This window comes from Octopus sinensis, linkage group LG15 (assembly GCF_006345805.1).
Source record: "Octopus sinensis linkage group LG15, ASM634580v1, whole genome shotgun sequence".
NCBI classification, from domain to species: domain Eukaryota; kingdom Metazoa; phylum Mollusca; class Cephalopoda; order Octopoda; family Octopodidae; genus Octopus; species Octopus sinensis.
The window spans coordinates 53,664,162-53,679,825 of NC_043011.1; the positions used below are offsets into that span (position 1 = coordinate 53,664,162).

General features: G+C 35.2%; 1 protein-coding gene across 10 annotated transcripts in view; it reads left to right on the top strand.

Annotated features, from left to right (window-relative positions):
* The window catches only part of LOC115220018 (trithorax group protein osa), an 88,958-nt gene extending 79,306 nt beyond the window's left edge, over positions 1–9,652 (top strand). For 9 of the 10 annotated variants that reach the window (XM_029790328.2, XM_029790324.2, XM_029790322.2 and 6 more), the window contains 2 exons: positions 1,618–1,744; positions 5,305–9,647. In XM_029790328.2, coding sequence (XP_029646188.1) covers positions 1,618–1,744; positions 5,305–7,478 — 2,301 coding nt within the window. In that variant the 3' untranslated portion in view covers positions 7,479–9,647. Of the gene's footprint in view, positions 1–1,617; positions 1,745–5,304 lie in introns of all 10 variants that reach the window. The other variant, XM_036509751.1, reaches the window with a different exon arrangement.
* The last annotated feature ends 6,012 nt before the right edge of the window (positions 9,653–15,664 follow it).

Here is a 15,664-nt window from a genome sequence, read left to right on the forward strand (position 1 = left end):
TTTGTCCCATTGCGTCTCTGGTTATGCTCACCTCCACCCACCCGCTAATCTCCTTTTCTTGTTTTCCTCTTGTTCCTCTCTATTTTCAGCTGTATGTGTATGTGTGTATATTGTGTATATGTATGTGTACATGTGTGTAAGCCTCTAAGTATCTTGTTTTCTATATGTTCCTGTACTGTACATGTGTTATTGGATACTGTGTGTGTGTGAGAGTGAGAGAGTGTGTACGTACCTCTTTCCCTCTCTCTCTCTTTCTCTCCCCCCCATCAATACCTTTTCAACATAGTGCACAATTCTCTCCTTTCCACGGTGCTTCAGGTGACCACTTCAAACATATTTAACATCGATTTACAACTTGCAGCCATGCTTACGGATTAAATCTTACCTTGGAATTTTCTCACTGCCACTCTTCAACTTACGATTTAATGGGTATTTTTGATGATTTCTCTTACCACACTTGTTATGCTGGGTGAAAAAGAGTTGAAATATGTATTTCAAAGCAACACCTCAACTGCTCTGCCATGTTTATTCCTTATTATTTTAAAAATTATTACTATCATCATTATTATTATTATTATTATAATTATTATTATTATGATTATTATTATTATTAACCAGCAATGTTGTATTCTGTTTTAATTTTTTCAATTTTTATTTTCGATAAAGAACTGTTTTATCATTCCACTGAGCTTCATTGGTCAATGTGCTTTGAGCCTGTATTTAGTCAGATTAATCTGGTGTTGATGCCATAGTAACTACTTAATGCCACTGAATGGAAAAAAGTTTTCATAGCTGTATGTGTTCTTCTTCCTCTGCTTCCTTCAAACAGTTAGTTGTAGCAGGTCAACCAGTAAGCTGGATGTTAATGCCATTGGCCGCCTATTAATGCCAGCCTTGTCCTCCTTACAGGGACTGATGCATTGTCTGTAGCCTTCATGTGCAGCAACTGTTGATTATAACTTGGTGTTAGTTGACTGGGTGGGTCTGTAATTATTTTATGTCGTAAAACCAATTATTGTTAGCTTAGTTCTTGTGTAAGAAATTTGCTTATCCTTTTAGAATTTCTTGTTGTCAGGAATGCCCACTGCGCCACCTTTCCCTGTTTGGAAGGAGACTTCTGCTTAGTCACCCCCAATCTTCTATTTGTCTCTTATTATTCCTCCTTCAATGTACGCCCTGTTCTTATTGCGTATCTTGTTCACTTTTTTGACTTTTTAAAATTTTATTTTTTATTGTTTCACTTCAAAAGTTTTATTGCTTTTTAAAAAAAAAAAAAAAAAAAATCCAATCTGAATATACATACATATATTCTAAGACTAATTTATTCCATGAATAATTAATAAAAATCGGAGAGGGCTGATATCTTTTAATTTACTTTTTAATTTTCCTTTTTTTTTTCCTTTTTTTTTTATTGATAAATTTTGTAACAGTTGTTCTAACCTGAATAGATATTGGCATAGGCAAAATAGTCGTTGCTTTTGCAATAACACTCTTTAGAAAAGGGAAGAAAAAATGTGGTATCATCTGTCATCTTCAAACCATCATCATTTGTTTAAGCTTATTCAGCTGTTAATCTTCCTATAGCTATGATGGGTTGCTTTTCGTCTTTTTGTACAGAAGCCTGGGGGTATGGTACCAAATGCTCAACTCCCACCCAAGAAGGAAATATCATTCCCACCAGATAGCGTAGAAGCTGTTCAGCCCTTGCTGGCCAAGAGAAAGCGGCTAGCTAAACAAGACATAGGTAAATATACTTTATTTAATGGCAATACCTGCTGCTCTGCTGCTTGCTACTTGTGAGTGCTGCTGGTGCTTGCACAGTTTTCATTCTGGCTATTATTACTTGTTTTGTCAATCCATAACAGTTAGTCATTATTTAATAATAATAAATAATTGGTTAATTTAAATTAACAACCCACTGATTTACCTACGTACCTACCTTCCCTCCCTTTATTCTTTAACACATTCTTACTAACTTGTATTTATTTTAAGAAACTAGTATGTGTATATATGTGTGTGTGTGTATGTGTTTATTTACATACATACATACATAGATATATATCCATATATATATAATATATATATATGCACATTTGCACATCTTCAAGCAAAAATATTACATTTATGCTAATACATCTTGTGTTTGCTGTCCAGATTGTTAATTGTCTTTATAAGTCCTATACACGTTTTTGTTGTTTCTTTAACAAATATTTACTGTTGATGTTGAAAATATCAAATCATTTTTATTGTAAGTGGGTGTTTAAAAATGGCAAATTACTTTATTGTATGAGGGGGGGCATTGAAAGTAACCAGTCACTGTTGTAGGTGCATGCTTAAAATGTTCAGCTACCTTGTTGAAAACTGGATCTGTCAAAAAATGTTCACGTTCTATGTCGCAAGTGAATGTTCAAAATGTCCTGTTCCTTTATTAACGAGTGTTCACTGGCCAGCCCAACGAATTATCTCTTATCTTGTTTCAGTCTTTAGACTGCAGCCATGCTGGGGCACCACCTTGAAGAATTTTTTGCGAAATGAATTGACCCCATTACTTATTTTTTTTTAAAGCCTGGTACTTAATTCTATCGGTCTGTTTTTCCAAACTGCTAAGTTGTGGGGGATGAAGACAAAGGTGTGCACACACACACAAACAGGCTTCTTTTAGTTTCCATCTACAAATCCACCTACAAGGCTTTGGTCAGCCCATGGCTATAGTAGAAGATGGTTGCACAAGGTACCATGCTGTGGGACTGAACCCAGAACCATGTGGTTGGAAAACGAGCTGCTCACCACACAGCCATACCTGCATAAAGGTTGTGAGCCTCTATTATGTGGTCATGTAACTTTCACTTAGTTTTCACAAAGTCAGTTAAAGGAACTAGCCTGACATATTTGGACCGTTTGATTTTGTAACACAATATTAGTGAATTCTTATTAGCTGCATGCAGTTAATTACCCAATTAGGTTAGTTAATTATTCCAATGTTCATTACCATAGTCTTAACTTAACTAACTTCATTTGGGCGTTAACCATTTTCATTTCACGTTTCTAATGAAATGCACTACCCTTTTTTGGTTTTCAATTAATTTTGAAAATAATGAATTCAGTGAAATTGCTTTGTCATAATTAAATTGCTGTTTGAAAAATAAATTTAACACGAAATTTTGAAAAAATGATATAATTTAGACTACTTTAAAAGGGGGGAAATTTCTGTTATTGAACCACAGGCAGTCTCGTGTGTATAGGTATCACACAGGTTAAGGGGAATGGGATACATGCAAATAAGTGCTATTTGAATTTTAAATATTTACTATAATTAGCCTTGTATATTGCTATATTTGGAAGATTTTATTAATTTATTTTCCTCTTAGTTCAGTGAAATAGTGAATATTGAATGCTAAGGCTTCTTAAAACTATTTTTCACATGTGGTAAAAAACAAAGAAATTTTAGTATATTGACCAACATGTGAAAGTGTGTATTGTACTGTCTGGTTCTTAAACTGCTTCTGTTAACCTAAACTTTAACACTTCTGTGTTGTCACTAACAACTGTTTCTCTCTTTGCCTAAGGTGTTCCCCGCCCCAATCTAACATAAAATTTCTTTTCTTTTTCTATTCTATCTTAAGCAGTTGATAAATTATTAAAGGCAAACTTATATGAACATTATTTTTGAAAATGCCTTTTGAATACATTTGTATTACTTCACTAAAGTTATCATTATTGTTGTCATTATTATTATTATTATTATTATTATTATTATTATCGTTATTATTATTATTATTATTATCGTTATTATTATATGGCGGCAAGCTGGCAGAATTGTTAGAGCGTTGGAACAAAATGGTTTGTGGTATTTGTTCTGGCTGTTCTGAATTCCTATCTCCCGAGGTCAACTTTGCCTTTCATCCTTTCTGGCTCGATAAAATAAAGTACCAGTCAAGTACTGGGGTTGACATAATCAACCTAAACCCACCCACTAAAATTTGCTGGCCTTGCACCAAAATTTGAAATCATTAATTATATTTATTTTCCTTCTTTACATTAACAGTGCAATGTTCTCCATATTAAAGATTGAAACCTTATTTCTTCTTTGGACAAGAATGTTTGCCTAAAATGAATATTATTCTCCCCCCATCTCATCTCGTTAATTTATTATTACACACACTTTTGCATTGAGGAATTTTATTTTTTTATTTAATTTTTTCCCCCCTTAATTTACCTCATATAGTAGAATGTATTTGGAAAGCAGGGTGGTGGGAACCAAAGCCATTGATTCATGCTACTTCACCTGCCTGGCTGTGAAATATTTGCTTTTATCTTTCCCCTATTTTATATTACCTGTATTTTTTTTTTTAAATATTGTTTGAGATGAAAGAAAAAGAAACCTGTTGTGAGTCTGTGATTTATTTTTCTCTATAGTGGTAGTGTTAACCTACTCACCGTAACATTCTTTCTTATCGTCCAACTCTCATTTATAAGTCTACTTAATGTTTATTTTGAACTGTTTTAGATAAATATACTTAAAAGTATTTAGCATTATTCAAAGGAAGCTCTTCTCAAAATTGAGATTTAATATTTTCCCCTTTTTACTAAAATATCAACTTTATTAATACACATTAATTTTATAATTAATTAATTAATTCTTGCATATTTTAGTAGATTTTAAATTTTGTGTTTGCTAGATATTTCTGTGTGTATGTAAATTTGGTGATAGTATTACAAATTCTTTTTGTTTTACCTTATCTAAACACTAATTATTTGTATCAAGTAATGAACATTTTCTGGTTTATTTTGTTATTGTAAATATATTTTACTAAACAGCTTAAAATTGACTCTTCATAAAGTTATTTCATTGAGCACTTGAGGCTTTATTTGAAACATTTAAATTCTGTCACTAATGTATTTGTTATGGTGTCCGAAGAACTGTTGTAATGAACAGAGGATATGTAAGTCTCATCTCATCAACTTATTTGTTATTTAAAGATGTCCTCTGCACTTACAGCTGTCATATTTTTACCAAAAATCTTCACTTGTATTGAAAACTTCTCAATAACAGGGTTGTTACATCACAAAGTAAAATCTAGGAATTCAATAATTTTGCACCTATTACCTGAGCAGTATGGCAGTATAAATTAATTGTGTTCTTGTTACTTTTACTATAATATTTTCTCTTTAAATTGGATATCTGGGTGGGTCACCACTTTATGGAAAGTGCTAACAATTAAATAATCTTAATTTATGTGATATTTTCTTAAAGCCTCATATCAGCTCCATTGAAAATTTACTGTTTCTCCTTTTTGATTTCAGGTCAAACTGAACCCTGGAAACTTATGATGGCATTAAAGTCTGGCATGCTTGCAGAAAGTACTTGGGCTTTGGATACGTTGTCTATTCTTTTATTTGATGATTCAACAGTGGCTTACTTCACTTTATCACACTTACCAGGGCTACTTGAAGTTTTACTGGAACACTTCCGGCGCTGTCTTATCGACATATTTGGCCTGTTTAATGAACTTGAAGTTGGTTACAATACTGCTATGTTAAAACATAAAGAAAAGAAAGGAGCAAAGTCTAAAGAAACACATATGGATGTAGATGATTTCAAAAATTTGGAAAGTGATACTGTGTGGAAAGGTATGCGAACAGGAGAAAACTATACTTACATTACAAGGCAAGGGAAAATAGTGAAAATCAATGAGAATGATCGAGATACTGCTCTATTACATGGGAAACATTGGGATGTGTACACAAACTTCACGAGCAAAGCAGAACATTGGCAGCTAGGTGGTGGTGATATGACCAAACATGTTCAAACTCACTTTGAAAGTCTATCTAATCATAAAGTGTTAAAGAAATTCTTCCTTTACCGTGGCATGAAAAAAAATTGTGAAGAAGATAGCATCAACATTAGTTTGTCTGAATCAAATTGTATAATGCGAGAACCTGCTGAACATGCATCGGAAGAGGTGCGTCTATTATTAAAATCAACCTGCCAGAACAACAAAACCGTCAATGGGGTGGTTGAGGACAATTTACCAAATTGCATCACAAAAGTCCACATTAAAAAAGAACCTGTTGAGGAGGCTGAGAAAAACAAAGCTGCTACGAAGCCAACTTGCACCCCAGCTGATACTGAGGTATCCACTGCTGCTGCTGCTGCTGCTGCATCTGATCGCGTCAAAGAAGAGCCTCGGTCTAATGAGGAGAATTGTAAAAATCTAGATTCTGAACAGAAACAGAGTGAATCCACAAAAAATGGCACTGAAAAAAATTGTGTAAATAGTGAAAACCATTGTGAAAAGGATGGTGTTGTAAAAAAAGATTTAGAGTCTCAAAAAGTGGAAACAAAAGTGGATAAAGATAAATTAGTAAAATCTGAAGATAAGAAAACTAATTCGCTTAAAAATGAATCCATTTTGAGCCATATTGAAAATGGAATATCAATTGAATCCCTGTTAAGGAAAGCTGAGCTGTGTGAAGATCCTGAAGAAGAGGCCTTTGAGAGAGATAGCCCTGCAGTATGCCTTATGTCAGAAGCTCAAGATGAGATTGGGCGGCGGTGTGTATGCATTTCTAATATATTTCGCAGTTTGTCGTGTATCCAGGGAAATGACTCTGAAATGTCCAGACATCCCGGTCTGATGTATATTCTAGGAAAATTATTATTACTCCATCATCAACACCCCCCTCGGGTGAAGGTACGGAGAAAACTTGATAAAGAAGAAACAGAGTTTGAAGATGTTTCCATGTCTGAACACGAATGGTGGTGGGATCATTTGCATGCATTACGTGAGAACACATTGGTTATTTTTGCTAACATATGTGGGCAGCTTGATCTCTCAATATACCCTGAGGACATCTGTTTGCCTATATTGAATGGGCTGCTTCACTGGGCTGTTTGCCCCTCCTCCTGCGCCCAGGATCCCTTGCCAAGCATGTCACCATCCTCCGTCCTTTCGCCTCAGCGATTAGTACTTGAAGCATTATGTAAATTGTGCATACATGAAGCTAATGTGGACTTGTTGCTTGCAACACCACCCTTTAATCGGATAGTACAGCTTGTTAATAACTTGACTAAAATGCTTGCTAATAAAAAGGAGCAAGTAACTCAGGAGTTTGCAGTTGTGTTACTATCAGAGCTTGTGCAGGGAGACAGCAGTGCTGCCCGTGCCATAGCTATGCAGCATCCGAGTGTATCGTTGCTGATAGACTTTTTAGAGACAGCCGAACACAATGCTGTGCAGGTAGTAAGCACTCATGGTATCAATGTGTTAAGGGACAGTCCAGAAATGATGGGAACTAGTCTAGATATGTTACGACGGACTGCAAATATACTGGTACATTTAGCTCGGGTGCCAGAGAACAGACCATGTTTTGTACACCAACAGAGCAGACTTTTGACTTTAGTTATGTCTCAAATACTTGACCAGCATGTGGCACAGACTCTAGCTGATGTACTTTACGAGTGTTCACACTCATAGTAGGGATTATGTCACTGACATTATTTTGATGAAGCCATTACTTTCATTTCCATCGTATCTGTACATTTTGTCATATCAACTTCATGGAATCAAGCTGTGAAGAGAAAAGTCTTCCTCTGTTTTATGGAGGAAAATAAAAAACACTGGCTAGAAGTAATTAAAACAGAAAGTGGAAGGAAAGGAAGACGAAAATTGTTTTAATAATGGGAGGATGTAGTTACAACTCATCTTTCTCTCTCATCATCATCATTTCATCAAAGGTGTAGTCATGTATAGCTTTTTATGTGGAGAAAAAAATACTTTCCCTCTCTCTCTCTCTCTCTCTCTCTCTCTATCTCCTCTGTTTCTTTTACTCTCTCTCTCTCTCTCTCTATCTCTCTTCCCCTCTCTCTTTCTCTCCTCTCTAAATCTATCTCATCAGTTAAAAAGAAATTGAAAAAGAAAACTAACAAACAAAAGCATGATACAGGTTGCAACAGCCTTGTGCTCCATTGGAAGGGGAATATGGGAATATGTCAAATTAGGTGATTTTTATTTTTGTACATCTTCAGGTGTGCAACTTTCTTTGTTGTGGAGGGCTTTACAAATGAATTGCATTAAAAGAAGATTTTAAAAAAAAACACAGAAACAGGTTATAAATCATTTGGCTTTACCTACAGTTCAGGTAGGTTGAACTTAATTACAGGTGCTCCTGCCAAAAGCATAAACAGAAAGGTTCTGGTCAGTTACCTTTTTCAATTTATCAAAAATTTACATTTGGGAAAAAGCAAAGCCAGCAAGAAATCAATAACTAGTGCAGTGTTTTGCCAAGAACACTGATCACTAGAGATGTGATTCCGTTTCACCTCCTGATGTCCAGTGAAAAGCACAGTATTTATATGTAACAAGTTAAAAAAGGAAAAGGTTATCAAAGGTTGGAACGTGTGTAGTTTCCTTTTTGTAGTAATTCTCATGAGTCAACTTTGATATTCCCATTGTGCAAAGGCTTTATACTCGTATGTCACAAGAAATAAATGTACAGAAAAGGAAATTTCTAGAGTCCATCTCAGTTTTGCTGTTACTTTTTCTTAATGTTATTCAACATTATTTAAAATCTTTGACAGAAGTCTAGAAATATACGGGTTTAAAAGTCGCTACATATTCACTATTTTATTAAAAAAAAAAAAGTCCTTTATACTGAATTTTCTCCTTATTTCTCTCTCCTCCTCCTGCTCCTCCTTCCTCTCCCCCCTCCCATTACAACATCTCAGCATGACCAGTGCTGTGACAGCTGATGAAGGATCATTTGGAATTTTGTAATGTTCGGTAGTAAAAGGCTGAACCGTTTTTACTTAAAAATCTTACCAACCATTGCCAGCAACTTAGTTTACGATGAATATGTTCTCCTCGGTGTAACCTGATAAGTCTTACATATTGATTTTTTTTTTTTTCTCTCCCCTCTTCAACTTGGGACCCGGGGAAGATGGAGAAAGATCTGATGGCATTCAAAGAAATATTGGCTCATTAGGTATATATATATGTCTCTAAAAATAAAGTTCTGACTGCTAAGTTGACCAAGAACTATTAGAATTTATCACGTATGTCTGACAAATATTTCCATTTTATGTGATGTGTGAGTATTTATTTTTTTAATTTCTCGTCTTTTCTTCCACATTTTTTCCTTTACCTTGCCGCTCTTCATTCCGTTGTATATAATTTATCATCACCTTGCTGTTTGGATTCCATTTGTCTGAAGATCACTAAAGGGCTAAAGAAGTGTGGCTCTGACACCAGCAGTAATAAATAGTGAGCTGTGTTATCCATTGTCGTAAACTTCGTCTGTGACGCTCAAATGATCTCCTCTGACGTTTTAGGCACAAAAAACAGAAGAAAAACAACCTGAAACAACATCTGAGAATTATGTGATATTGAATTTTTAGTAATCAGACATAATGAATACAAGTTGTCAGTTGTATACTACCTTCTAGAAATTATCTTTTCAAACTCTCCAAAACTGTTTCTTGCACTACATCACATACCACACACACACACACACACACACACATACACACACACACACTTACATTGAATGCAGAAAGCTGACTGTTGATACAATGTTAACAGGCAAAAATCCATTTTCCTCAATAAACAGTTCGTTATGAAGAAAAGAAAAGAAAACTATCATCCAAATCTTAGTTGATTTTGTTTTTTATTTTTTGTTTTTTGTTTTTGTTGGAAACCTTTTAGTTGATGTTCCCTCCTCGCTCATTAGCCATTTAACAGTTCAGTTGCAATTGGTTTGGTTTTTTTTTTTTTTTTCTCTGGGTTTTTTTTTTTTTTTTTCCATCATCCTTAAATTTCTATGCTGTCTAACGGGTTCATTGCACAGAAGATCTCTGAAACTTTCTGAAAAATGGTCTTCATATCGTGTATATTTAATATCAGTACAACACCAGACATCTGCTCGGCTCGTCCAGCCCAACAGATAAAAAGTTGCTGCCGTATTTTCTTGTACTACACTTATTTTTCTTTCCAGTGCTTTTGTTTTCCTACAACTGAAACCAGGGACAAAGCTATATAGTTGGTCTTGTTGGTGTAAACTGTACTAAGAAACAACTGTCTGACTGTAGGCAGCAGTCACTATCGCCTTGTTATATAATAATAATAAACCAATCTAGGTACACCTGACTTTCTGGCCTTTGTCCTTTTCTTTCCTTCTCATTCCACTTTCCGTGTTCATTAAAAAAGAAAAGAGAGAAAAGAAAACAAAGAAAAAACAAAACGACAAACACTACATTTGATTGTCCTATTTGGTACCTGATTTATGTTTAGCATCGATATATCATTTATATTTTAAATTACTCAGTTTTTTTCTAATGCGTTTGTGATCGGGTGAACCCTAATATCTCCAGGAGTGTCCTCCAGCCTATCTTTCCTTTTTAATATTCGAGCTAACCACTACAGAGTTAATGAAGTATTTCTAAATAATTTATAGTGTGCATGGTTTGTTATGCATTTACAGTTAGGTGGACTAGGCCAGCTTGTGTTGCATTGGTGTAGCAGCACATTGCTAGTAATGAAATGCATGTTTGGTTTGGTGGATTCATGTTTGTGCTGTATGACTGCTCTTGTTCTCTCCTGCCAGTGTTAGTTTTGTTGACCGTTCCAGTTACGTTGGTTCTTTGTCAACTTCAGCACCTCCTTCCTGTGTCTTTGTATAATGCTGTTATCATATGTGTGTGTGTTGTTCCAGGATTTTTAGCATGAGACAACAATGATATTTTAAAAATTGAGACATCTTGTAGGAAGAGACCAATATAAGTATTAGACGATAGTTAGTCCTCTTCTGGGCAATGGTTAGCCAGGCTATTCAAACTATTTCCAACTTTGAATAAGGTTGTTTGCTGAGAAGCTAAAAGTTATGTTTTTGTGTTTTCTACTTTATTTCCTTCTAGCATTGTTCTCGGTACATGTTGTTGTTGTTGGTGGTGGTGGTGTGGTGATGTGTGTGTGTGAGTGTAATTCTGTTATTTATATCATCAACTATGTCGCTGTTAATCAATTTAAAATGGACCAAAACAGAAATCAATTCCCAGACATAACTCTTTCTCAGCATATTTTTAGTAATCTTGCAGATGTGTTGTCATCAGTGTCGTGTCTGTTTATCAGCAAAAATGCCAGCTGACATCTCTGTTCTTGACAAATTCTGATACTTGCAGGAAAAAGCTAAAGAGAAAAGAGTTGATTGTTTCCATTCTTAGAACTCTTTTATTTTTCTCCTTCCTCCATAGCCTCTTCATCAATTGTCTTTGTCACTGTACCCTATCTCAAACAGGAGTGGAAATCAAAATATTAGTGATTTTATTTATTTTTTTTGTTGTAATTTTTTTTTCCTCTTTTTTTCATGTGCTGAATCCAACAACTGTTTGGGTTTGGCATTTAGTATATAGTGCCCTGTCTCACAAAGAACATACCACTCAACCATAATCTGGCAAGCAAAATTTAAAACTGTGACAATCAGTCTCTCTAATGTTCTTTGATTATATCATCATTTCATCATTTTAACAACCACTGACAGATTTCTGCGGCTGGATGCTCTTTCTGTTGCTAAGGTTCAGTTTCCTTAAGAGGTGACTTTTCTCCATGAGCAGACATAAATGGTTTTGTAGAAAATTGGAAACAAAAGATGCCACTTGCATGACAGTGGATACTCACAAATGTGATATCAAGGCAGGGAGACAATAACACATACATGCACATATATAATAGGCTTCTTTCAGTTTCCATCTGCCAGATCCACTCTCAATCTTTGGCTGGCCAGGGCTAGAAAAGGTGTCATGAAGTGGGAACTGAACCAGAAACCATGTGGTTGGTAAGCAAAATTCCACCACACCTGTGCCTATACAGCTTTAAGAAATGTCCATTAATGCCAGTAATTCAATAACAAACACATCCACTGTCCTTCAGTTGGTAAGTTTAGATATTACTTCCCCCTTTTTTTTTGTTTTTGTTTTTTACTGGCAGTCACAATGGTAATGATTTTCTCTGAGAATCCAAACCACCATTTACACTCAACAACCGTTGATATAATAATGTTGGTGTATAATTTAACCCTTTTGCATTTAAACTGGCCATGTCTGTCCTAAATATTCTACTGTTTTCTGGTCAAACCAGCTGGATGTGGCCCCTTGCACCTAACCTACAATGTTGTTCTAAAGACATAATCACATAATCATAACCTTGAAGCAATAAGATAATATACATGATTAAATTAAGACAAAGTTAATCATTAAGCATTACATTTGACGAAGTAATCTGAATGCTAAAAGGTTTAACCCTTTTAGTGTTTAAACTGGCCATATTTGGCCGAAGTTTTCTACCTATTTTAAGTTTAAACTGACTAGATCAGGGCTCTCACACCTAACCTACATTGACATTCTAAAAATGAACAATCACGTCATTGAAAGCTCAAAGCTATAAGATAATGCATGATTAATTAAAAGCAATTTGAGTAAAAAAATATTACATTTAACAGAGTAATCTGAACACCAAAGGATTAATAACTGGATTGTGTATTGAATTGTACAATATCTGATAGATAGGGAGGTTGTAATCTTTCAATGCATGCCCTACAGAATTGGTATCCATTAAGTAAACCCTACACTAAGTCCCTGATTGTAAAGATTATCTGCAATGACTACTACCAGTCAGTGCTTCTTATTATCTTCATAGCCAAATGTCAGAAGTTGAATGATACCCTACATTAGTTTAATATTTTATGTGCCATAGCTTCATCTATATATATAATGTTACCAAATGAAAGAGAGAGGAGATTGTATGTAAACACTTTCTTTCTTCCTTAGAGGAGGAAGGGGCAGTACCAGTGACCTTTTTGAACGGTCTCTGTAACTTGTGAGAGAGAGAGAGAGATAGCGAGAGGGAGAAAAATCTTTATAGTCTCAGACTACTGGTTCTGGTTCAAATTCTTGTGCCAGAATAGACTCTATTAAAAGTAGTCAAGGATCAGGTAGGTGACGGTGTTTAACCAGGTAATTCATGATTGGGTACCTCATTATTACATTAAATGCAAATGTACCAACAGCTTAACTTTATATAGTGTGTCCAAAAGGCAAACAAATACTTTTGGTGCTAGATATTCATTGTGCAATTTAGATATTTTTCTTCTTCACTCTTCTCATTTTTCTTTATTGTCATCATCAAAATCTCCCATTTTAATCTTTGTTTTACCATGATGGCAGGGATGAATTTGGTTTGTAATGCATCATTTTCCCAGTGTATTCTATTTGTATTGTTTAGTACTCAGTTGTCTCCAAAATTTTCCATGGCACCTTTTGTATCATCTAAGCTTCATCACTCTTCCCATCCAGCATATCAGCAAATTACACACACACACGTGTATGTGTGTTACATATCCATTCTTTTTCCTCTATCTTTCCTTTCATTTGACTGCATTTTTAATTCTCAATGTATGATTCTGTTCTCTCTACATGCACTGTGATTTAAAACATTTTCTGGAGGCTCAACTACCATATTGTATCCCGATATGAATCAACCAGTTATACTTTAGTCAGTTTTGGCTCCATTGACTGAGTATATATATTCTCTTACAAATCATTGTTTAAAAAAAGGAGATGAGTGGGGGCAATATGCCAATTCTCCTTCACTTTTTGATGTAGCCATACATCTTGGAGTAGTCATCGTCGTCATTTAACATCCTTTTTTCCATTCTGGCATGGGTTGGATGGTTTGAGAGACAGACAAGCTGGGAGGGGAGTGGAAGGTAGGGCTCCACTATTCCATCTCTTTGACATGATTTCTACAGGTGGATGCACTTCCTAATGCCAACCACTTCACACTGTACTAACTAGATGCTTTTTACATGACATTGCCAAGTATCCGCAAGATAAGACTCCTCAACTGTGCAGGGTATAGACTAGAGGAATAGGAAACTATGATAGCGGGCAGAGAGCATGTTTCTTGCTGAAGAAGTGAATACATGGCTTCCCCACCTGGAGAATGAAAAAGAGATGTGAGTTGATTTTGCTAAATGTGAAAGACAGACAGTTGCTTCAAATAAAGCTGTTAATGTTGATTTCTGAATATTGAGAAAGAGTATAGTTAATTATGACAACCCTTGTATTTTATTGGTGCTTTATTGGAAGAAATAAAGGCCAAGTTGTGACCCAAGAAGTATTTGAACTCCAATTGTAAATAATAAATACTGGGAAGTATTTTGTCTGATGTTTTAATGGTTTTTATTTTTTTTTTTTTTGATTGCAAGCCATGTAATTGCGTTAACTAAAATATCAATTGTTTAACATTAGGTTAATGAATAATTTAATATTAACTAAAATATTGATTGCTTAACACTTGATAAATAATCACAATTTGATATTAACTACAATATTGATTGTTTAACATTAGATGCATAAATCAACATTTAATGATATTAACTAAAATATTGATTGTTTATCACCACCAGATGAATAAGTCACAATTTGATGTTAACTAAAATATTGATTGTTTAGCGTTAGATTAATAAGTCCCCTTGTGGTTGTTTGTTCTGTCTCAGAATGACTCTAAACCATTAGGGGTCTATCTATAATTTAGGACAACCATGTTAACTATGGTTGCTATTGACTTGCTGTGAGGGTATTCCCAGAATGGGCTGTGTGAGTGTTCTTGAGCAAGACATTTTATTTCATGTTGCTCCAGTTTGTTCAGCTGTAGAAATGAGTTGCAACATGACTGGTGCCAAACTGTACAGCTCTTTACCTTTCTCTTGGACATCAGTGGCATGGAAAGAGGGAGGCTGGTATGCATGGTCGACTGCTGGTCTTCCATAAACAACATTTCCTGGACTTGTGCCTGGGAGGGGAACTTTCTAGGTACAATCCCATGGTCATTCATGACCAAAAGGGATCTTTACATCTTACTCTATAGTGTCCTACTGATTGCTCAAATCAAGGCCCTCAACACTACATTGTGCCTTAACTACTACTGGCACATTGCACCTCACTAGAAATGTATATCATAGGACATACAGCTTTAAAGATTAGATGGGGATTTCTCTTATCTTGCTTCCGATGCTCAGCATAAATCTTCTTGTAGGCTCAGAGAAGATTGTAGAGGGAACTTCTGATCACGGGAATTGACTATGGGTCACCATTTGTAATACTTGAACTTTTCTTATTGGGGAGTTTATACTGAACCTTTAGCAGTTGTAGACATGTTTTTGTTTATCGGCATGGCTGTGTGGTGAAGTGACTCCCTTGGCAATCACATGGTTTTTGGTTCAGTCCCCAGTGTGTGGCACTTTGGGCGGGTGTCTTCTACTTTGACCCCAGGTTGTCTAATTCTTTGAGTGAATTTGATTTTATATATATATATATGTGTATATACATACACACATGTATACTTGTATTTGTCTCGCCACCACTTTATAATTACCCTTGGTTTATTTATGTCCCTGTAACTTCAACAAAGAGACTGATAAAATAAGTACTGGGTTCATATATTTGATTATGCCTTTCAAGGCAATGCCCCAGCATGACCAGATATAATTTGCCAGGATTTGATTGCAATCCATGTTATTTCCTGTCCTCTAAAATCAGTGAGATTAGGGTTCACAATTTAAACTGATGCAGGATAGTTGGTGTTGGCTGTTTTGTGTGTGGTTATATTTG